The 25,690-nt window shown below is 43.2% G+C and overlaps 1 protein-coding gene across 1 annotated transcript; it reads left to right on the top strand.

Annotated features, from left to right (window-relative positions):
• The first annotated feature begins 24,315 nt into the window (after window positions 1–24,315).
• Window positions 24,316–25,101, top strand: LOC145688556 (uncharacterized). Its single transcript, XM_081762949.1, has one exon. The coding sequence runs from the start codon at window positions 24,316–24,318 to the stop codon at window positions 25,099–25,101; it is 786 nt and encodes a 261-aa protein (XP_081619075.1).
• Window positions 25,102–25,690: the final 589 nt, after the last annotated feature.

The raw sequence follows: 25,690 nt of genomic DNA on the forward strand, positions 1-25,690 counted from the left end.
CGCTTGAAGCAACCTCCCGGGAGGGATTGGAGTGGATGATCCAACTAATTAACGCACTGAAGCACTATGCTCACAAACAGTATGAGTAAAGAAAGTAATGAGACTCGCCGCTGCGTGGCGCTCCATTCGCTTGAAGCAAGCTACCCGGTGGGATTGTGGTGGATGATCAAAGCAATTAACGCACGGACGAACTACGCTCTCATTAAGTGTGTGCAGAAAGTAATGAGACTCTTCGCTTTGTGGTGCACCACTCGCATGAAGCAAGCTCCCCGGAGGGAATGTGGTGGATGATGCAACCAATTAACGCACTGAAGCACTATGTTCACACACAGTATGTGTCAAGAAAGTAATGAGACTCGCCGCTGCGTGGCGCTCCATTCGCTAGATGCAAGCTACTCGAAGGGATTCTTTTGGATGATCAAACCAATTAACGCACTGAACCACTATGCTTATATACAGTATGAGTAAAGAAAGTAATGAGACTCGCCGTTTCATGGCGCTCCATTAGCTAGAAGCATGCTACCCGGATGGATTGTGGTGGGTGATCAAAACAATTAACGCACTGAGGAACTATTGCCTCATAAAGTGTATGCAGAAAGTAATGAGACTCGCCGCTGCGTGGCTCTCCATTCGCTAGAAGCAAGCTCAACGGAGAGATTCTGGTGGATGATCCAACCAATTAACGCACTGAAGCACTATGCTCACACACAGTATGTGTTAAGAAAGTAATGAGACACGCCGCTGGGTGGCGCTCCATTCGCTAGAAGCAAGCTACCCGGAGGGATTGTGGTGGATGATCAAAAAAATTAACGCACTGACGAACTATTGCCTCATAAAGTGTATGCAGAAAGTAATGAGACTCGCCGCTGCGTGGCGCTGCATTCACTAGAAGCAAGCTATCCGGAGGGATTGTGTGGGATGATCAAAACAATTAACGCACAGACGAACTATTGCCTCATAAAGTGTATGCAGAAAGTAATGAGACTCGCCGCTGCATGGCGCTCCATTCGCTTAAAGCAAACTCCCCGAGGGATTGTGGTGGATGTTCGATCCAATTAACGCACTGAAGCACTATGCTCACACACAGTATGTGTGAAGAAAGTAATGACACACTCCGCTGGGTGGCGCTGCATTCGCTAGAAGCAAGCTATCCGGAGGGATTGTGGTGGATGATCAAAACAATTAACGCACAGACGAACTATTGCCTCATAAAGTGTATGCAGAAAGTAATGAGACTCGCCGCTGCTTGGCGCTCCATTCGCTTAAAGCAACCTCCCCGAGGGATTGTGGTGGATGATCGATCCAATTAACGCACTGAATCACTATGGTCACACACAGTATGTGTGAAGAAAGTAATGAGATTCGCCGCTGCGTGGCACTCCATTCGCTAATAGCAAGCTACCCGGTGGGATTGTGGTAGATGATCAAAAGAATTAACGCACCGACGAACTACGCCGTAATAAAGTGTATGCAGAAACAATGAGACTCTCCGCTTTGTGGCGCTCCATTCGCTTCAAGCACGCTCCCCGGAGGGATTGTGGTGGATGATCCAACCAATTAACGCACTGAAGCACTATGCGCGCACTCAGTATGTTTCAAGAAAGTAATGAGACTCGCCGCTGCATGGCTCTCCATTCGCTAGAAATAAGCTACTCGGAGGAATTGTGTTAAATGTTCAAAACAATTAACGCAATGAAGCACTATGCTCACACACAGTATGTCAAGAAAGTAATGAGATTCGCCGCTGCGGGCACTCCATTCGCTAGTAGCAAGCTACCCGGTGGGATTGTGGTAGATGATCAAAACAATTAACGCACTGAGGAACTATTGCCTCATAAAGTTTATGCAGAAAGTAATGAGACTCGCCGCTGCGTGGCTCTCCATTCGCTAGAAGCAAGCTCAACGGAGAGATTCTGGTGGATGATCCAACAAGTTAACGCACTGAAGCACTATGCTGACACACAGTATGTGTGAAGGAAGTAATGAGGCACGCCGCTGGGTGGCGCTCCATTCGCTAGAAGCAAGCTACCCGGAGGGATGGTGGTGGATGATCAAAACAATTAACGCACTGACGAACTATTGCCTCATAAAGTGTATGCAGAAAGTAATGAGGCCCGACGCTGCGTGGCGCTGCATTCACTAGAAGCAAGCTATCCGGAGGGATTGTGGTGGATGATCAAAACAATTAACGCACAGACGAACTATTGCCTCATAAAGTGTATGCAGAAAGTAATGAGACTCGCCGCTGCATTGCGCTCCATTCGCTTAAAGCAACCTCCCCGAGGGATTGTGGTGGATGATCGATCCAATTAATGCACTGAAGCACTATGCTCACACACAGTATGTCAAGAAAGTAATGAGATTCGCCGCTGCGTGGCACTCCATTCGCTAGTAGCAAGCTCCCGGTGGGATTTTGGTGGATGGTCCAACCAAATTAACGCACTGAAGCACTATGCTCACACACAGTATGAGTGAAGAAAGTAATGAGACTCGCCGCTGCGTGGCGCTCTATTCGCTTCAAGCAAGCTACCCGGTGGATTGTGGTGAATGATCAAAACAATTAACGCATGGCCGAACTACGCTCTCATCAAGTGTATGCAGGAAGTAATGAGACTCTCCGCTTTGTGGTGCTCCACTCGCATGAAGCAAGCTCCCCGGAGAGATTTTGGTAAATGATCAAACCAATTAACGCACTGAAGCGCTATGCTCACACACAGTATGTGTCAAGAAAGTAATGAGACTCGCAGCTGCGTGGCGCTCCATTCGCTAGAGACAAGCTACCCGGAGGGATTCTGGTGAATGATCAAAATAATTAAGACACTGAAACACTATGCTCTCACACAGTATATGTCAAGAAAGTAATGAGACTCGCCGCTGCGTGGCTCATTTTTCGCTAGAAGCAAGCTAAACGGAGAGATTCTGGTGGATGATCCAACCAATTAACGCACTGAAGCACTATGCTCACACACAATATGTGTGAAGAAAGTAATGAGACTCGCCGATGCGTGGCGCTCCAATCGCTAGAAGCAAGCTACCCGGAGGGATTGTTGTGGATGATCAATACAATCATGGCACTGACGAACCATAGCCTCATAAAGTTTATGCAGAAAGTAATGAGACTGGCCGCTGCGTGGCGTTCCATTCGCTAGAAGCAAGATACCGAAAGGGATTCTTTTGGATGATCAAAACCATTAAGGCAGTGAAGCACTGTGCTCACATGCAGTATGTGTCAAGAAAGTAATGAGACTCACCGCTGCGTGGCGCTCGATTCGCTAGAAGCAAGCTACCTGGAGAGATTGTGGTGGATGTTCAAAACAATTAACGCACTGAGGAACTATGGCCTCATAAAGTGTATGCACAATGTAATGAGACTCGACGCTGTGTTTCTCTCCATTCGCTTTAAGCAAACTCAACGGAGGGATTCTGGTGGATTATCCAACCAATTAACGCACGGACGAACTATGGCCTCATAGAGTGTATGCAGAAAGTAATGACTCTCCGCTTTGTGGCGGTGCACTCGCTTGAAGTAAGATCCAGGAGGGATTGTGGTGGATAATCCAACCAATTAACGCACTGAAGCACTATCCTCACACACAGTATGAGTGAAGAAAGTAATGAGACTCGCCGCTGCGTGGCCCTCTATTCGCTAGAGACAAGCTACCCGGAGGGATTCTGGTGAATGATCAAAACAATTAAGACACTGAAACACTATGCTCTCACACAGTATATGTCAAGAAAGTAATGAGACTCGCCGCTGCGTGGCTCATGTTTCGCTAGAAGCAATCTAAACGGAGAGATTCTGGTGGATGATCCAACCAATTAACGCACTGAAGCACTATGCTCACACACAATATGTGTGAAGAAAGTAATGAGACTCGCCGATGCGTGGCGCTCCAATCGCTAGAAGCAAGCTACCTGGAGGGATTGTTGTGGATGATCAATACAATCAACGCACTGACGAACCATGGCCTCATAAAGTTTATGCAGAAAGTAATGAGACTGGCCGCTGCGTGGCGCTCCATTCGCTTGAAGCAATGTCAACGGAGGGATTGTGGTGGATGATCCAACCAAATAACGCACTGAATCACTATGCTCACTCACAGTATATGTCAAGAAATTAATGAAACTAGCCGCTGCTTGGCGCCCCATTCGCTATAAGCAAGCTACATGGTGGGATTGTGGTAGATGATCCAAATAATTAACGCAATGAAGCACTATGCTCACACACAGTATGTGTCAAGAAAGTAATGAGACTCGCCGCTGCATGGCGCTCCATTTGCTAGAAGCAAGCTAAACAGAGTGATTGTGGTTAATGATCAAACCAATTAACGCATTGAAGCACTATGCTCACACACAGTATGTCAGGAAAGTTATTAGACTCTCCGCTGAGTGGCGCTCCATCCGCTAAAACAAGCTACCCGGTGGGATTGTGGTGGATGATCAAAACAATTAACGCACTGACGAATTATTCCTTCATAAATTGTATGCAGAAAGTAATGAGACTCGCCGCTGGGTGGCGCTCCATTCGCTTGAAGCAACCTCCCCGAGGGGATTGTGGTGGATGATCGGACCAATTAACGCACTGAAGCACTATGCTCACACACAGTATGTGTCAAGAAAGTAATGAGATTCGCCGCTGCGTGGCACTCCATTCGCTAGTAGCAAGCTACCCGGTGGGATTGTGGTAGATGATCAAAAGAATTAACGCACTGACGACCTATTCCTTCATAAAGTGTATGCAGAAAGTAATGAGATTCGCCGCTGCGTGGCGCTCTATTCGCTTGAAGCAAGCTCCCGGTGGGATTGTGGTGGATGGTCCAACCAATTAACGCACTGAAGCACTATCCTCACACACAGTATGTGTGAAGAAAGTAATGAGACTCGCCGCTGCGTTTCTCTCCATTCGCTTTAAGCAAACTCAACGGATGGATTCTGGTGGATGATCCAACCAATTAACGCACGGACGAACTATGGCCTCATAGAGTGTATGCAGAAAGTAATGACTCTCCGCTTTGTGGCGCTGCACTCGCTTGAAGTAAGATCCAGGAGGGATTGTGGTGGATGATCCAACCAATTAACGCACTGAAGCACTATGCTCACACACAGTATGTGTCAAGAAAGTAATGAGACTCGCAGCTGCGTGGCGCTCCATTCGCTTGAAGCAACCTCCCCGGATCATCCACCTCAATCCAACCGGGTAGCTTGCTTCAAGCGAATGGAGCGCCACGCAGCGGCGAGTCTCATTACTGTCTGCATACACTTTATGAGGGTATAGTTCGTCAGTGCGTTAATAGTTTGATCATCCACCACAATCCCACCGGGTAGCTTGCTTCTAGCGAATGGAGCGCCACGCGGCGGCGAGTGTCATTACTTTCTTGACACATACTGTGTGTGAGCATAGTGCATCAGTGAGTTAATTGGTTGCACCATCTACCACAATGCCTCCGGGTACCTTTTTTCTAGCGAATGAAGCGCCACGCTGCAGCGAGTCTCATTATTTTCTTCACACATGCTGTATGAGCATAGTGCTTCAGTGCGTTAATTGGTTGGATCATCCACCAGAATCACTCCGGGGAGCTTGATTCAAGCCAGTGAAGCGCCACGCAGCGGAGAGTCTCATTACTTTCTTCATACACTTTATGATTGCATACTTCGTCAGTGCGTTAATTGCTTTGACCATCCACCACAATCCCTCCGGGTAGCTTGCTTTTAGCGAATGGAGCGCCACGCAGCGCCGAGACTCATTACTTTCTTGACACATACTGTGTGTGAGCATAGTGCTTCAGTGCGTTTTTTTCATCATCCACCACAATTCCACCGGGTAGCTTGCTTCTTGCGAATGGAGAGCCACGCAGCGGCGAGTCTCGTTACTTTATTGACATATACTGCGTGTGAGCATAGTGCTTCCGTGCGTTAATTGGTTTGATCACCCACCACAATGCCTCCGGGTACCTTTTTTCTAGCGAATGAAGCGCCACGCTCCGGCGAGTCTCATTATTTTCTTCACACATGCTGTATGTGCATAGTGCTTCAGTGCGTTAATTGGTTGGATCATCCACCACAATCACTCCGGGGAGCTTGATTCAAGCCAATGAAGCGCCACGCAGCGGAGAGTCTCATTACTTTCTTCATACACTTTATGATTGCATACTTCGTCAGTGCGTTAATTGCTTTGACCATCCACCACAATCCCTCCGGGTAGCTTGCTTCTAGCGAATTGAGCGCCACGCAGCGGCGAGTCTCATTATATTCTTGACACATACAGTGTGTGAGCATAGTGATTCATTGGGTTAATTGGTTAGATCATCCACCAGAATCCCTCCGGGTAGCTTGCTTCTAGCGAATGGAGCGCCACACAGCGGCGAGTTTCATTACTTTCTTGACACATACTGTGTGTAAGTATAGTGCTTCAGTTCCTTAATTGTTTTGATCTTCCACCAGAATCCCTCCGGCTAGCTTGCTTCTAGCGAATAGAGCGCCACACGGCGGCGAGTCTCATTACTTTCTTGACACATACTGTGTGTGAGCATAGTGCATCAGTGCGTTGATTGGTTGGATCAACCACCACAATCTCTCCGGGTAGCTTAATTCTGGCAAATGGAGCTCCACGCAGCGGCGAGTCTCATTAATTTCTTCATACACTTTATGAAGGTATACTTAGTCTGTGCGTCGATTGTTTTGACCATCAACCACAATCCCTCCGGGTAGCTGGCTTTTAGCGAATGGAGCGCCACACAGCGGCGAGTGTCATTACTATCTTGACACATACTGTTTGTGAGCATAGTGCTTCAGTTCGTTAATTGTTATGATCATCCACCACAATCCAACCGGGTAGCTTGCTTCAAGCGAATGGAGCGCCACGCAGCGGCGAGTCTCATTACTGTCTGCATACACTTTATGAGGGTATACTTCGTCAGTGCGTTAATAGTTTGATCATCCACCACAATCCCACCGGGTAGCTTGCTTCTAGCGAATGGAGCGCCACACAGCGGCGAGTCTCATTACTTTCTTGACACATACTGTGTGTGAGCATAGTGCATCAGTGAGTTAATTGGTTGCATCATCAACCACAATCCCTCCGAATAGCTTGCTTCTAGCGAATGGAGCGCCACGTAGCGGCGAGTCTCATCAATTTCCTGACACATACTGTCTGTGAGCATAGTGCTTCAGTGCGTTGATTGGTTGGATCAACCACCACAATCTCTCCGGGTAGCTTAATTGTAGCAAATGGAGCGCCACGCAGCGGCGAGTCTCATTACTTTCTTCATACACTTTATGAATGTATACCTAGTCAGTGCGTTGATTGTTTTGACCATCAACCACAATCCCTCCGGGTAGCTGGCTTTTAGCGAATGGAGCGCCACACAGCGGCGAGTGTCATTACTATCTTGACACATACTGTTTGTGAGCATAGTGTTTCAGTGCCTTAATTCTTTTGATCATCCAGCAGAATCCCTCCGGGTAGCTTGCTTCTAGCGAATGGAGCGCCACCCAGCGGCGAGTCTCATTACTTTCTTGACACATACTGTGTGTGAGCATAGTGCTTCATTGAGTTAATTGGTTGGATCATCCACCACAATGCCTCCGGGTACCTTGCTTGTAGCGAATGGAGCGTCATGCTGCGGCGAGTCTCATTACTTTCTTCACACATATTGTGTGAGCAAAGTGCTTCAGTGCGGTAATTGGTTGCATCATCCACCACAATCCCTCGGAGTAGCTTGCCTCTAGCGAATGGAGCGCCACGTAGCGGCGAGTCTCATCACTTTCTTGACACATACTGTCTGTGAGCATAGTGCTTCAGTGCGTTTATTGGTTGGATCATACACCACAATCCCTCCGCGTAGCTTGCTTCTAGCGAATGGAGCGCCACGAAGCGGCGAGTTTCATTACTTTCTTGACACATACTGTGTGTGAGCATAGTGCTTCAGTGCGTTAATTGGTTGGATCATCCACCAGAATCCTTCCGGGTAGCTTGCTTCTAGCGAATGGATCGCAACTCTGCGGCGAGTCTCATTACTTTCTTGACACATACTCAGTGTGAGCATAGTGCTTCATTGGGTTAATTGGTTTTATCATCCACCAGAATCCCTCCGGGTAGCTTGATTCTAGCGAATAGAGCGCCACTTATCGTCGACTCTCATTATTTTCTTCACACATACTGTGTGTGAGCATAGTTGTTCAGTGCGTTAATTGGTTAGATCATCCACCACAATGCCTCCGGGTACCTTTCTTCTAGCGAATGAACCGCCACGCTACGGCGAGTCTCATTACTTTCTTCATACACTTTATGAGGGCATACTTCGTCAGTGCGTTAATTGTTTTGACCATCCACCACAATCCCTCCGGATAGCTCGCTTTTAGCGAATGGATCACCACGCTGCGGCGAGACTCTTTACTTTCTTGACACATACTGTGTGTGAGCATAGGGCTTCAGTGCGTTAATTGTTTTGATCATCCACCACAATTCTACCGGGTAGCTTGCTTCTAGCGAATGGAGAGCCACGTAGCGGCGAGTCTCATTACTTTCTTGACACATACTCTGTGTGAGCATAATGCTTCAGTGTGTTAATTGGTTGGATCATACACCACAATCCCTCCGGGTAGCTTGCTTCCAGCGAATGGAGCGCCACACAGCGGCGAGTCTCATTACTTTCTTCATACACTTTATGAGGGCATACTTCGTCAGTGCGTTAATTGTTTTGACCATCCACCACAATCCCTCGGGGTAGCTTGCTTTTAGCGAATGGAGCGCCACGCAGCGGAGAGTCTCATTACTATTTTGACAAATACTGTGTGTGAGCGTAGTGCTTCAGTGCCTTAATTGTTTTGATCATCCACCAGAATCCCTCCGGGTAGCTTGCTTCTAGCGAATGGAGCGACACGCACCGGCGAGTCTGATTAACTTCTGCATACACTTTATGAGAGCATAGTTCGTCAGTGCTTTAATTGTTTTGATCAACCACAACAATCAAAGCGGGTAGCTTGCTTCTAACGAATGGAGCGTTACGCAGCGGCGAGTTTCATTACTTTCTTCACACATACTCTGTGTGAGCATAGTGCTTCAGTGCGTTAATTGGTTGGATCATCCACCACAATCCCTCCGGGTAGCTTGCACCTAGCGAATGGAGAGCAACTCAGCGGCGAGTCTCATTACTTTCTTGACTCATACTGTGTGTGAGCATAGTGCTTCATTGGGTCAATTGTTTGGATCATCCACCAGAATCCCTAAGAGTAGCTTGCTTCTAGCGAATGGAGCGCCACACAGCGTCGAGTCTCATTAATTTCTTGACACATACTGTGTGTGAGCATAGTTGTTCAGTGCGTTAATTGGTTGGATCATCCACCACAATGCCTCCGGGTACCTTTCTTCTAGCGAATGAAGCGCCACGCTGCGGCGAGTCTCATTATTTTCTTCACACATGCTGTATGAGCATAGTGCTTCAGTGAGTTAATTGGTTGGATCATCTACCACAATCACTCCGGGGAGCTTGCTTCAAGCGAATGGAGCGTCACGCAGCGGCGAGTCTCATTACTTTCTTCATACACTTTATGATTGCATACTTCGTCAGTGCGTTAATTGCTTTTACCATCCACCACAAACCCTCCGGGTTGCTTGCTTTTAGCGAATGGAGCGCCACGCAGCGGCGAGACTCATTACTTTCTTCACACATACTGTGTGTGAGCATAGTGCTTCATTGCGTTTTCTTTTCATCATCCACCACAATTCCACCGGGTAGCTTGCTTCTTGCGAATGGAGAGCCACGCAGCGGCGAATCTCATTACTTTCTTGACATATACTGTGTGTGAGCATAGTGCTTCAGTGCGTTAATTGGTTTGGTCACTCACCACAATCCCTCAGGGTACCTTGCTTCTATCGAATTGAGCGCCACGCAGCGGCGAGTCTCATTATTTTCTTGACACATACTGTTTGTGAGCATAGTGTTTCAGTGCCTTAATTCTTTTGATCATCCACCAGAATCCTTCCGGGTAGCTTGCTTCTAGCGAATGGAGTGCCACACAGCTTCGAGTCTCATTACTTTCTTGACACATACTGTGTGTAAGCATAGTGCCTCAGCGCCTTAATTGTTTTGATCTTCCACCAGAATCCCTCCGGGTAGCTTGCTTCTAGCGAATGGAGCGCCACGAAGCGGCGAGTGTCATTACTTTCTTGACAAATACTGTGTGTGAGCATAGTGCTTCAGTTCGTTAATTTTTATGATCATCCACCACAATCCAACCGGGTAGCTTGCTTCAAGCGAATGGAGCGCCACGCAGCGGCGAGTCTCATTACTGTCTGCATACACTTTATAAGGGTATAGTTCGTTAGTGCGTTAATAGTTTGATCATCCACCACAATCCCACCGGGTAGCTTGATTCTAGCGAATGGAGCGCCACGCGGCGGTGAGTCTCATTACTTTCTTGACACATACTGTGTGTGAGCATAGTGCATCAGTGAGTTAATTGGTTGCATCATCAACCACAATCCTTCCGAGTAGCTTGCCTGTAGCGAATGGAGCGCCACGTAGCGGCGAGTTTCATCAATTTCTTGACACATACTGTCTGTGAGGATAGTGCTTCAGTGCGTTAATTGGTTGGATCAACCACCACAATCTCTCCGGGTAGCTTAATTCTAGCAAATGGAGCGCCACGTAGCGGCGAATCTCATTACTTTTTTCATACACTTCATGAAGGTATACATCGTCAGTGCGTCGATTGTTTTGACCATCAACCACAATCCCTCCGGGTAGCTGGCTTTTAGCGAATGGAGCGCCACACAGCGGCGAGTGTCATTACTATCTTGACACATACTGTTTGTGAGCATAGTGTTTCAGTGCCTTAATTCTTTTGATCATCCACCAGAATCCTTCCGGGTAGCTTGCTTCTAGCGAATGGAGCGCCACACAGCAGCGAGTCTCATTACTATCTTGACACATACTGTGTGTAAGCACAGTGCTTCAGTGCCTTAATTGTTTTGATCATCCACCAGAATCCCTCCAGGTAGCTTGCTTCTAGCGAATGGAGCGCCACCCAGCGGCGAGTCTCATTACTTTCTTGACAGATACTGTGTGTGAGCATAGTGCTTCATTGGGTTAATTGGTTGGATCATCCACCACAATGCCTCCGGGTAGCTTGCTTCTAGCGAATGGAGCGCCACACAGCAGCGAGTCTCATTACTATCTTGACACATACTGTGTGTAAGCATAGTGCTTCAGTGCCTTAATTGTTTTGATCATCCACCAGAATCCCTCCAGGTAGCTTGCTTCTAGCGAATGGAGCGCCACCCAGCGGCGAGTCTCATTACTTTCTTGACAGATACTGTGTGTGAGCATAGTGGTTCAGTGCGTTAATTGGTTGCATCGTCCACCACAATCCCTCGGAGTAGCCTACCACAATCCTTCCGGATAGCCTGCTTCTAGCGAAAGGAACGCTGCGAAGCGGCGAGTCTCATTACTTTCTCTACCCATATTCTGGGTGAGCATAGTGCTTCAGTGCGTTAATTGTATGGATCATCCACCACAATCCCTCCGGGTAGCTTGCTTCTAGCGAATGGAGCGCCACCCAGCGGCGAGTCCCATTAGTTTCTTGACACATACTGTGTGTGAGCAAAGTGCTTCATTGGGTTAATTGGTTGGATCATCCACCACAATGCCTCCGGGTATCTTGCTTGTAGCGAATGGAGCGCCACGCAGCGGCGAGTCTTATTGCTCTCTGGAGACATAATTGTGAGCATATTGCTTCAGTATGTTAATTGCTTGGATCATCCACCAGAATCTTTCTGTGTATCATGCTTTTAGCGAATGAAGCGCCACGCAGCAGCAAGTCTCATTACTTTCTTCTTACAGTTTAACAGGGCATTGCGGTTCAGTGCGTTAATTCTTTGGATCACCCACCACAACGCTTATGGGTAGCTTGCTTCTAGCGAATGGAGCGCCACGCAGCGACGAGTCTCATTACTTTCTGCATACTCTTTATGAGGGGATAGTGCTTCAGTGCGTTAATTGTTTTGATCATCCACGAGAATACCTCCGGGTAGCTTGCTTCTGGCGAATGGAGCGCCACGCAGCGGCGAGTCTAATTTGTTTCTGGGCACATACTGTGTGTGAGCATAGTGCTTCAGTGGGTTATATGTTTTTATCATCCACCAGAATTCTTCCGGCTCGCTTCCTTTTAGCGAACGGAGCGCCACGCAGCGGCGAGTCTCATTATTTTCTGGATAAATACTGTGTTGAGCATAGTGCTTCAGTGCGTGAATTGCTTGCATCACCCACCACAATCCTTCCGGGATCCATGCTTCTAGGGAATGGAGCGTCACGCATCTGCGAGTCTCATTACTTTCAGCTTACACTATATGAGGGAATAGTTCATCGGTGTGGTTCTTGTTTGGATCATCCACCACAATGCCTTCGAGTAGCTTGCTTCGAGCAAACGGAGCGCCACGCAGCGGCCAGGCTCATTACTTTCTGGACACATACCGTGTGTCACTATAGTGCTTCCGTTCTTTAATTGTTTGTATCATCCTCCACAATCCCTCCGGGTAGCTTGCTTCTAGCGAATGGAGGGCCACGCAGCGCGAGTCTCATTATTTCTGAACACTTTCTGTGTGAGTCCTTACCCCATCAGGATCCTGCCGCCTATAGTCGGACAATTTGTGCATGCCAACCAGATGCCGCGGTCGGATTGCCGGCGCCGGACACCGGCGTCTTTCCGCTCGATTTTCGACCGCGACGAGCAAAAAGAGATTCGTTCACCAATAGAAAACAAAGAGAGTTAGAAGGTAATTTGTTGCTTTAAAATACGAATTAGGGCTTATATTTCCCTCGTATAAAGCTTTCTCGAAACAGTCGGCAGACAGTCGGACGACGACTGCAAAAAGAGACTGCCGGCAATTTCTTGAAAAGCGACGTCGGCACGACGTCGGCGAAAGTTGCAATAACGCGTACCAACGGCAAAGAGTCGAATTTTGGAAAATGAATAGAGCCTGTATCTTCTTTAATGATGAAGTAAAAATTGAAACTGTCCGAAGGTTTTTCTTGTGGGTGGGCACTAATTCCATAAAATATGTCTTGTGAAAACGGAGTCGGCAGAAAGTCGGCATACAGCGGACGGAACGACAGCGTCAAAGGATGGTTGTAAAGACGTCGAAACGTTGACGGCGTGCCGACCACGAAAAAGGTAAATGTAGTAAAGGGACTGCACGTAAAGGGTATATGAGAAGTAAATACTTAAAATAAATTACAAGTACGAGAGGATCCTTGACAAACATTTTGCAAGGAGACGGCAAACAGCGGACGGCGACCGCGGCAAATATTGTCGGAAAGACGCCGAAACGTTGGCGGCGTGCCGACAAGTAAAGGAGCCGAAAGAAAGTCGGCAAACAGCGGATGGACCGACCTTGAAAAGATGCTCGGACAGGCGCCGAGCCGCCTTTGCCGCTGAAGAGCCTGATTGCAGAAATCGTAGTCTGGTTGCGCTGCCTGTATGTTCGGTTCGCGTTCTTCATTTGTCACATTGTGATGCAGTGTGGGTAAAGTCCTTTAAAAAAAATTCGTTGAGATAAGTTTACAAATAGGGAAAATAATGTTTATCATAAAAATATTCATTCATTGGAACTGTACGCAGTTGCTGGTTAAGCAAATACCACGAAAACATGAAGTGAGAGAGTGGTGAGTTAATTTAATATTATTCATATACATTTGCATATATTATTGCACTTATTATGCATATACATGGGGTGAGTTAATTTAATATTATGCATATACATTTCAAATTGTCATGAATTTTATATGTTGTGTTACATATGTTAATTGTTGCTGCGCATGAAAAAGATTCGGTTATAGTATGTTCCCGCGCACTGGCGTCTCTGGCATATAAAATTTTTTGGGGGCGGGTATCAAAGAAAGTAATTTAAATGGTACTACCTAGCCCAACCTGTGTATTAACTTCGATTCTATTTGTTGCCTTGCTGCTTACCTTCACGAACCCCCTAAGGTATATCGGCAAGTCATTACTTTAGGCAAGGCAGTGACAATAACCAAGTCATCTGAACTGGTTCCCGCAATTATAGTTACAGTTCCCAAGAAGGAAAGACAGAAAACAAAGTGCCCTGCTGGGCTCTAACCCGCCTTCACTCGCTTACGCTCGTTCGGCAATACTATGTACTGACAGGATATCATTGCCTTGCCCAAAGTAAAGAGTTACCGGTATATCAAGAACTCGCTTACAATTGTAGGGTCCGCGCTGGCTCAGTGGTAGAACGTTCACCTCTGGTACTTGGGGTCCCGGGTTCGATCCCTGCCATCGCCATGTGAACTTTGTGATGGACAAACACTGTCTGCGTGGGTTTCCTCGGGGTTCTCCCGTTTATTTACACTTTCTCCATTCCACCATTTCATTCATTACTCATCATCACCGTCTTCTTTAGCCTAACCGGCATAACCGTTGGACAAAAAACTTAAAGGTTTCACTTAATTTTTATTTACAAAACGAGGGACAGTTAAGAAACTGTAGTACATTATTTTCTTCTTGAAATTGCAAAAGTTTACATGTCTTAGTTTTTAAGATAAGTGTCTTCTAACTCAACGCCAATGTATTTCTGCACAGTGTACGAAAGCTGTATTTTATGTTTACAACTGAAGCGTTACTAGTATGAAACCATAAAAAGTGATATTGAAAAATGTATGATTACCAAAGCCCATATGTTTTCACTACCCTCGCTTACGCGTATACCCACCGTCGCTGACGCACTTGTTCCCTTCGGACACACCCCCGCGCTACCGCGCGGGCCCATCAGCGTTGCCCTGCTCTGACTCAGTTATATAGAATTCGTGCTCTTTAGTGGCCAACTAGCACCTGGTGCTAAATTATCTTAGAGAAACGTGGACAATTTCTCATAATGTTTGTGCCATGACAAGGTTTGTGTTCCTTTAGTATTCTCTAGTATTTAGTGTATCTTTAGTAACCTAATAAGATCTACTAGATTATATACTGCAGGACTTGTTTCACATGTGAGCGAAAATTCCAATTAAAAAAAAAAAAAAACAGGAGAAATGAGGTAGTGGTTAAACGCTCTTGTGTACAGGTTTACTTGTGGCGCAATACTAAAAAAAAAAAAAAAAAATGAAAAATTATAATTCTTTCACCAGTTTCTTTTTTATTGTCCCCTAGTCGGTTTCAAATGGGCGGAATATATTTTGCTTGGCATAAATAAAATTCAAGGGGACCTCTAGAAGTAATTGTTGAAAAATTATAATTCTTTTACGATTTGTGTATAAATAAGGCTTCCAGATGTCTAGCATAAAAACAGCACAAAAAAGCACAAAACAATCTGTGCTGGGTGGCCACTAAATAGCACGAATGCTATCGAACCGAGTCAGATAGGGCGAAGCTGGTGGGCCCGCGCGGGAATACGTCCGAAGGGAGCAGGCACGTCTGCGATTGTGTGTATACGGAGAAGTGAGGGTAGTGGAAGGAAGTGCGTTTTGAGAATAATACAAGTTTCAACAACACTTGTTGTTGTTTCATACTAGTAACTCTCCACTTGCAAACAAAATACAGGTTCTGCACGCTGTGCAGAAATATGATGCCGGTGTACACGGTGCAGAAATAAGCCGCCCGTGGAAAATAACATCTAATAGAGCCATTTTTCATATGCACTCATTTGTTTTATTCGTCGTAAAGCACTTGTAATTGTTTAACATTAGTAAACGTAAGATACAGTTGTATTACATTGTATGTAATTAAGTTACCTGTAGAAATTCGTTCCTTATAAAAATGTCTTTTCATGGAAAGTATTGAATTTTACCTGTAAATCTTCCAAAATGTAGTGCACCAAAACTACACCTGCACCAGACTGTCTTATTTTGATTTTTTGCTGGCCGCGGTGGCTCAGTGGTAGAGCGTTCATTTCTGGTGCATGGGATTGCTGGTTCAAACCCTGCTCCTGTCAAGTGAACTTTGTGGTGGACAAACACCGTGTGCGTGGGTTTTCTCGGGATTCTCCTTTTCCTCCCACTTTCTTCATTCCACCATTTTCATTCATCTCTCATCATCACCGTCTCCTTTAGCCTAACCGGCATAACCGTGGGACGTAAAACTCAAATATTTCATTTTCATTTTCCGAGTGTTAAGCCTTTCTCCTGACACTGTTTCACGATGTGTAGGTACAAAAACTTGGACATCGGAAGTTTGAAAAAATTTAACAATTTAACATTAACATCTGTAGAAAACCATTAGCGACTACTATTAAAACTTTTTTGAGGAGAAAAGCTCATCATGAACGAGGGTTTGAAAAAACCCGGGCTTTTTTGAAAAAGCCAAACCCACCTGGGCCCATTTTTTCGGGTGTTTTTCGAGTTTAATTGTTTTTTTTTTTCGGGTTTAATCGTTTTTTTTTTCGAAATATTTCAATGTCTTTGGGGTAAAAGTGTTAAAATGTGATTTATATTTCAATATTGTCATTGTCACAACTTGCAACAATTTTCTACTCACTGCCGTTTTGAAAAAATGGCCGCCATTTTGATTTTTTTTTTTTTACATTGGACCGCCGAGAAAATCTACTCAGCAAATTTAGCATATCTTGTGCTTCTACCGTCAAAATTTCAACTTAAAAGACTGAAAATTGCGCTTCGTAGCGTAGATACTCGTTCATTTGACAAAATGGCCGCCATTTTGATATATTACGTTGGTATGCCGCCAAAATCTAAACAGGGAATTTAGAGTGTCTTGTGCTTGTACTCTGAAAATTTTAACTTAAAAGGCCGAAAGTTGAGTTGATTTTGTGTTTAACGTCCCTTTCAGCAGCGAGGCTATATAAGACGGGACCTACTGATTAAGGTGGAATCCGAACCACGTGAGCTCTCTCCGGGAAGCAAACCCGGGTCACCCACGCCTAAGACGCGTACACTAACCGCTCAGCCATAAAGGAGCTCGGCAGACAAACGAACAAATGTAAAGTTATAGTTTTGTGATTTTTTTTATAGCGTTTCTCAAAGTTATGTTCATTCGATTGAATTCTTATTACAGATGGTTTGTGTTTTAAATATGTTACTCAAATTGACTCCTAGGAGAACATAAAATGTATTTGTTTTGAAACTTTTACATTTTTGCCCACCTGATCGATTTTACCTGTAGTTTATTTAAGTATATGTGCATTTTATTTGTTCCATTAACAAGGTTTTATTTTAAGATGTAATATTTTGTATTCAGCCGAATACAAAATTCTCAATTGCCAATACAATAGTGTCGCAAAACCCTGACGCGTATCGAAGTTCTATTTCAAAGTTTTATAATGCTATCTTCACTAAATATAATATTCTATTTTAATACATCTTTTTGTCTGGTGAGGGACTTAGGGATTTATTGTTTAACTTGCAGCTTCAAGGTAATGTTTCAAAGGTTTCTCAAGAAACTCAAATTCCTACCATTGGATATACGGCAGGATTTCTTTTCTTTTCTGATTCTCGTTTGGGGTGGCGACCGTACTGTTGTAATAAAGATTAAGTAAAAGTTAACTGTTTCGACGTAATTGAATTCTTCATCAGTGACTATAGTTTTCATTACTCTTACAGGTTTTCTTGTAACATATAGCGTTGAAGCCGGTTCATTGCAACAAGGTCTATTACACTTTGTAGTTTGGTTTGGTTTTGGTGTGATGAAGTATATTTTCGATTGTAATAAATATACGTGATGTGCCAACGCCGTACACATTGAAGAGTATATTTTACAAAGCATTATATTTGTTCTATTTTAGATAGTTCATTTATTTCTGGAAGCAAGGGGAAATGTTGCTCAAGAAATACAGAAGTGTTGCAATGGAAGAAGACCCACAGAGAGCAGTAGCGTAGCCAGGATGTGTGTTTGGTGGGGCAAGTGCTGTTATAGGTACATATGGAACAATTCCAAACAAAAAATATATAAACACAAAAATATCTAAAAAATTACAAACATCAAACTACATTGTCGGACCTCTTTGGGGGCCCGGCCTCTCTGGGCCCCCCTTCCCTACGCCACTAACGGAGAGTATTGACAAAAATCATATGTACTAACATCCTTAAAGATATTTGTGAAGAGTGGTAGGATATATGTGGGACTACAGTTTTTTTTTTTTCCTTTTAGAACGGGTGAATTTCATTCAATTATAACATTTGTAAAACATTTCCCATTTTAATGCGGTTTATTTCAAATCACACGGGAATTATGGTCATCACTTACCTTTGAAGCAAATATTGAGAATTACGGCTTTGAAATTGATTTTTGTTTTGCCAATATTACCTTAGTCTCCCTATCCCAGTTTTTGTCGTTAAATTCTTTTTTTATTATTATTTCATCTTTTCTATGCAGTGTTGTAAAATTTTCTGTATCTCTCTATATTCTCACAATCCTGATTCTGAGCTATTTAAATTCTACATTACTATTTCATAGGTTTGAAGTTTTCTTCAATTATAAAGACAACTGTTGTTTGATATTGTTCTTAACTTTTTTTTTTTTTTTTTTTGCGTGGAATCAGTTAAGAGAGAAAGTGTAATTATATTTCTCAGAGTACAAGCTCCTTAACGGTGAGGTTCAGTACCATCGCCTCCTTTCTTTTCTATCCCATTGATTTGTAGGGGAAGTATTCTTCCTTTTCTTTGAAATGAATAAAATTTTTGATGTTCTGATTTTACTGATTTCTTCTGAATATCTATTTAAATGTCCCTTGCTTTGTCAAAATGATCTTTTAGTATATATAAGTATATTATTATTTAAATTAGATGACATTTATGAATATTAAAAACATACAACACAGAATTTTATTTCCACAAAGTAAGAGACATTTAAATAGACCTGAAGAAAAATAATAAAAAGTAAAACCCTTAAAATCTCAAAGAAACAGAGGAAGATTTCCTCGTATATATCAATGGGCTAAAAAAGAAAAATGGCTGAGTTATTCAAGACAAAATATGGATAGCAGGAATTCTTTAGAATAATATAGTGCTTTTTTGAACATTGTAATCACTTCATATATATTTGCTTTTCTGATTTTACATACTGTATGAAGGCTATCCGTGTTAAAACTCAATATTATGGAATGCTACAAATTTCTGTTTAAAAAAAAAAATAGTAGTAGTACATCCGAAGGTATATTACATATAACTTCTAAATGATGATAAGGTTCATTACATAGGCTAATGTATATAAGTTAATACGATGTGCATTGTATTTTGTTAATACAATTTGGTGTGTTTTTAGTGCTAATATAGACCAGAAAAAATTGTGATCTTCCCTTCATTTATTCTCTTAAAGAATTCCTTTAAAACAAAGGATCTTTGCAAAGTATTATGTTAAAACACTTCATTTTTTATGTAAATGACTTCATTAACCTTTTTTCTCTATTTAATGGGTATGCACTATGAGTATACTGTGCATGTGGCTGTTTCATTTACGATATAAATTATTTTCTCACATTTTTCTGTTTCATTGTATACAATTAATGTATAAATCATATAGGAACGCATTAAATGAACAATTAGTTACCTACTTAATTGTTATTTTATCTTAATATGATTTCCACTTTTAAAGTGTATTTAAATAAATATTTAAGGCATAGAGTTAGAACTGACAACTTAGTCGTTAGAACTTGTATTTAGTGCATTTCAGTGTTTGGTTTCTACGAATATAGTCATGGGTGTAAGCAGACAAATGATCGCTCCGGCCACTTTTTTTTTTTTTTTTTTTTTTTTTTTTTTTTTTTTAATACCAAAGTTACAACAAATGCAGAGACATTTTGGCTTGGCTGCTTGGATACACGTCTCTGTTTTCCATATATTGACAAACTAACATGGTTACTCTCCACCTTTTTCTTGTTTACTTTAACTTTTTTTTTTTTTTTTTTGCGTGTAGGCTCGGTTTGAATCTCTCCGCCACCACATACCTTTTATTACAGTATTTTTATTTATAATTTTTACTTCATTAATTTTTATTTAAATCTCATTTTCCATTGGGAGTGTGACCCCTGTACTTTAAAAAAAATTAGAAAATCATTGACGTTTAAAATCCTTTTCCAATAGTTGATGGGAAAACGACAACCTAAAAAGACCGTATTTCCGACGGATTGCTGCGTCTTTTTTTTTTTTTTTTTTTTTCGAAGAAAGCGTTTGCAACTAGCAAATTTTGATTGCATAGAACAGTGTTGTTCCTAGTGGTCGTGATAATGAAAGATGTGCTTTCAGGGAAAAATGTACTGACTGTTATAAGTTTTTCACATTAGGCGCACAGACATGTTAATTGAATTATTCTTAACGTTCATTATTAGCTGCTCAGTTGTTATTTTTGGTTCGCTTTTAAGCATTTGTAAGTCATTCCCAGATACTTTTCCTCTATATAGCACTTAAATCGTACTGAGAATTGTAGAAATGTACTGCGTATGTACCGAGTGCAATATTACTGGTGGGGGGGGGCCGCGGTGGCTCAGTGGTAGAGCGTTCACCTCTGGTGTTAGGGGTCTCGGGTTCAAACCCTACTCCCGCCAAGTGAACCTTGTGGTGGACAAACACCGTATGCGTGGGTTTTCTCGGGGTTCTCCCGTTTCTTCCCACTTTCTTCATTCCACCATTTCATTCATTATTCATAATCACCGTCTCCTTTAGCCTAACCGGCATTTCCGTGGGACGTAAAATTAAAGATTTCATTTCATTTTTATTACTGGTGGGAATCCGCCATGATTTTCATTGCAGTGCTATGCATCTTTTCTGCTATCTGTCGACTGGTCGGAAAGGCAACTTTCCACCGGCGGCGCTGGCGCATTTTATGCGCCTTTCCGGTTGTTTGCCGACTGCTCGAAAGGACCTCTTTTCGATGTCAGCTTCTCAATTCTCCCACAGGCGGCATTCGACCTCTTGCCGCAGTCGAAAAGTAGCCCTTTGCCGACTGGATATCAACCCTTCAGGAAGGCAAAATTTTCACCACTTTTTAGAGTAGCTTTGCCTAAGTTTGCCTCCGTGCTATGATTTCTCATGAAGAGCACAATTGCTAGTTCTGAAAGTATATAATACTTCCATGTCCCATTCAATTTCTTGTTTTTTGGTTGAAAGTGCTGCAAAAAAGCAAAAAGAACAAATTTTGTACTGGGACACACAAAAAAAATGCAAGTTTATACTTCAAGAACTTCCAAGGGTGCTCCTTGTCGAGAAATCATAGCATGGAGGAAGACTTAGGCAAGACTAATGTAAAAGCTGATGAAAATTTTGCCTTCCTGAAGCGTTGATTTCCAGTCGGCAAAGGGCCACTTTTCGACGGCGGCAAGAAGTCGGATGCCGCCAGTGGGAGAATCGGGAAGCCGACGTCGAAAAGAGGTCCTTTCCAGCAGTCGGCAAACAGCCGGAAAGGCGCATAAAATGCGCCGGCGCCGCCGTCGAACAGTTGCCTTGCCGAGCAGTCGGCAAACAGCCGGTAATTAGCATTAAATGCGCCGGCGCCGCCGTCGAGAAGTTGACTTGCCGAGCAGTCGGCAAACAGCCGGAAATGAGCATTAAATGCGCCGGCGCCGCCGTCGGAAAGTTGCCTTGCCGAGCAGTCGGCAAACAGCAGGAAAGGTGCAGTAAATGCGCCGGCGCCGCCGTCGAAAAGAGGCCGGCATAAGGAGTCGGCAGAGGGTCGGAAAGAGGTCTTTCCGACTGTTTTGCCGACTCTGGCGGTCGGCAAAAGTCGGCAAAGAGTCGGCAAAGGGCATTATTTTTTACGATTTTCGACCGCTTGCCGCCTCGGCAAAAGGTCGGCAATTTTGAACAAGTAGATCGTCGTGCCGCCGCGGACGGGTGCCGGCTGCCTACCGGCGGCCTGCCACCGTCGACGGCGGCAATCCCTCTTGCCGACCGCGGCATCCTGATGGGGTAGTGCTTCAGTGCGTTAACTCTTTGGATCATTCACCAGAATCTTTCCGGTTAGCTTGGTTCTAGCGAATGGAGCGCTACGCGGCGACGAGTCTCTTTACTTTCTGCATACACTATATGAGGCCATAGTGCTTCAGTGCGTTAACTGTTGGGATCATCCACCACAATGCCTCCGAGTAGTTTGATTCTAGCGAATGGAGCGCCACGCGGTGGCAAGTCTCTTTACTTTCTGCATACACTTTATGAGAACATAGTGTTTCAGTGCGATAATTGTTTAGATCATCTACCAGAATCCCTCCGGGGACCTTGCTTCTAGAGAATGGAGTGCCACGCAGCGGCGAGACTAATTACTATTTGGACACATACTGTGTGTGAACATAGTGCTTCAGGGCGGTAATTTTTTGGATCATCCAACACAATCCTTCCGGATAGCCTGCTTCTAGCGAAAGGAGAGCTACGCAGCGGCGTGTGTCATTACTTTCTCTACACATATTCTGGGTGAGCATAGTGCTTCAGTGCGTCAATTTTATGGATCATCCACCACAATGCCTCCGAGTAGTTTGATTCTAGCGAATGGAGCGCCACGCGGTGGCAAGTCTCATTACTTTCTGCATACACTTTATGCGAACATAGTGTTTCAGTGCGATAATTGTTTAGATCATCTACCAGAATCCCTCCGGGTACCTTGCTTCTAGCGAATGGAGTGCCACGCAGCGGCGAGACTCATTACTATATGCACACATACTGTGTGTGAACATAGTGCTTCAGTGCGTTAATTTTTTTGATCATCCACCACAATCCTTCCGGATAGCCTGCTTCTAGCGAAAGGAGCGCTACGCAGCTGCGTGTCTCATTACTTTCTCTACACATATTCTGGGTAAGAATAGTGCTTCAGTGCGTCAATTGTATGGATCATCCACTACAATACCTCCGGGTAGCTTGCTTCTAGCGAATGGAGTGCGACGCAGCAGCGAGTCTCATTACTTTCTTCTTACACTTTAACAGGGCATAGCGCTTCAGTGCGTTTATTCTTTGGATCATCCACGAGAATGCCTCCGAGTAGCTTGCTTCTAGCGAATGGAGCGCCACGCAGGGACGAATCTCATTACTTTCTGCATACTCTTTATGAGGGGATAGTGCTTCAGTACGTTAATTGTTTGATCATCCACGACAACGCCTCCGGGTATCTTGCTTCTAGCGAACGGAGCGCCACGCAGCGGCGAGTCTCATTAATTTCTGGACACATACTGTGTGTGAGCATAGTGCTTCAGTGTGTTAATTGTTTGCATTATCCACCACAATTCCTCCGGGTAACTTGATTCTAGCGAATGGAGCGCCACGCAGCGGCGAGTCTTATTTGTTTCTGGGCACATACTGTGTGTGAGCATAGTGCTTCAGTGGGTTAGATGTTTTTATCAACCATCACAACTCTTGCGGGTAGCTTCCTTCCAGCGAACGGAGCGCCACGCAGCGGCGAGTCTTATTATTTTCTGGACAAATACTGTGTGTGAGCATAGTGCTTTAGTGCGTTAATTGTTTGCATCACCCACCAAAATCCCTCCGGGTATCATGCTTCTTGGTAATGGAGCGCCACGCATCGGCGAGTCTCATTTCTTTCAGCTTACACTATATGAGGGAATAGTGCTTCGGTGTGTTACTTGTTTGGATCATCCACCACAATGCCTTCGGGTAGCTTGTTTCTAGCGAATGGAGCGCAACGCAGCGGCGAGTCTCAATATTTTCTGGACACATATAGTTTATGAGGGCATAGAACTTCAGTGCGTTAATTGTTTGGATTATCTACCACAACCTGTTTAGAGATGTAACAGTGTTAGAAGTGCTCCGATAAATTTTATAAAATTCAATGGTAGTATTGATGGTGGACGGGTCTGGACATATGGATAAGCATCAGTAAGTAATATGGATTGTTTGTGTTTTTCTGACTGTGTTGTTTTTTTAAATATAATTGCTGAAACAACTTAAATTACTGTGCGTTTTCCGTTCGATCCTGGATGTAAACAACCATTAGCAGGATTGCTAACTACCTTATAGAAAAGTTTCATACGAACTATGTTGCCAGCTCATGTCAATTTTTCACACAATCCAGTGATTTGTGAATCATCATATATAAACTTTGGTTAATAATACAGTTTAAGATATGGACGTATAATTATAATTACCTTCAATGCTATCAGCATTCTGATTATTAAACAGTAAGTGAGCGCTACGACATTTAGTTTTTTTTTTCTCTCTTCTCAATATGGGTGTTTGCAGTGAATGTTCTAAACCCGTGGCGCGGCAGGATATTAATTTGAAAATTCAATGTAGTGAGTGTAATAATATATTTCACAACACTTGTGTTAATTTGAATAAAGGAGATGTAAAATATTTGCGATTTTCAAATACCATTTGGCGTTGCGGAAATTGTGAGAAATCGAGGCGAAAGTCTATGTCCGGTGAAACTTCAACGAGTGTTGAAAAAAAGCCTACATTGGAAGAAGTGTATCAGTTGTTACTTACCATAAAGAAGGAAGTTGATGATATTAAAACGTGTAACACAAAATTAGAGAACGATTTGGGGAAGTCATTGAATGTTGCACACGAAAAATTGGATGAAAACTCAAAATTACTGAAAAATCAAAATGAGGAAATAATTAAATGTAGGACTACTATTGAAGCGCTAAAAAGTGAAAATTCTTTATTGAAAAAACAGGTTGACAAGTTAAAGTTACAATTAGATGAAATAGACCAATATGGTCGGAGAAATACTATTGAGTTACATGGTATACCCATTCTTCAGAATGAGGATGTCAATTCTATTGTCAAAAAGATTGGTTCTGCATTAGATCCTAATGTAACAGACGATATGATAGATATTTGCCATAGAATGAAAAAAACACCTACTCAGCCTAACCCATGTATAATAGTTAAATTTGTAAGGAGATGTGATAAAGATTCTTTTATGAAAAAAAGAAAAGTTAAAAGAAATTTAAATTGTAGTGATATTGGTAACACAACTGGTGGAACTATTTATGTGAATCAGAATTTAACATCACATAGGAAAATGGTATTCAAAGAGGCAAGGAGGGTTAAGAGAGAAAAGAATTATGACTTTGTCTGGATAGATTATGCGGGTAATGTTAAACTGAAAAAGAGAGCGAGTGACACCTATGTGTATACACTTGGTACTATCGATGAAGTTAATGCTTGCTTTAAATACAAAAATGAATCTTAGTCAAACGTTGTCAATTTATTATCAAAATGTTCAAGGGTTGAGATCAAAATTGAATGAGTTATATACAAGTGTCCTTGTCTCTCATTTTGATATGATTTTACTTACAGAAACCTGGCTGTTGGAAGGTATATTTGATAGTGAATTTATAGATCATAGGTATAATGTGTATCGACAGGATAGAAAGAATAAAAATGGGGGAGGAGTTCTAATAGCAGTTTTAAAAGATTTCCAGGTTGAAAATATACCTATACACATTGATTCATTAGAGATTGTATGTATTAGGTTGAGTTTATTATACAATACCTATTACATATTCTTAGTATATATACCTCCAAAAACAAAAATTGATAAATATAATGAATTCTTTTTAAAAATTGAAAGCATTGTCACTTGTAGTAGTAAGCATAATAACTTGATTATTTTGGGAGATTTTAACATACCAGCGATTACTGGTTGTGATTATGATTTACTACAGGGTGATTCAATATGTATTTCGTTAGCAAATTTCCTTTCTTTATTTGACCTGAAACTATTTAATAATGTAAAAAATGATAATGGGAAGACTTTGGATTTAGTTATAACCGATATT

This window comes from Thermobia domestica, chromosome 6 (genome assembly GCF_964235325.1).
Source record: "Thermobia domestica chromosome 6, izTheDome1.hap1.1, whole genome shotgun sequence".
Taxonomy (NCBI): Eukaryota; Metazoa; Arthropoda; class Insecta; order Zygentoma; family Lepismatidae; genus Thermobia; species Thermobia domestica.

Bases quoted from the DNA above. Each gene is read 5' to 3' on its own strand.
- LOC145688556 (XM_081762949.1), top strand. From the start codon at position 24,316: ATGTCCGGTGAAACTTCAACGAGTGTTGAAAAAAAGCCTACATTGGAA.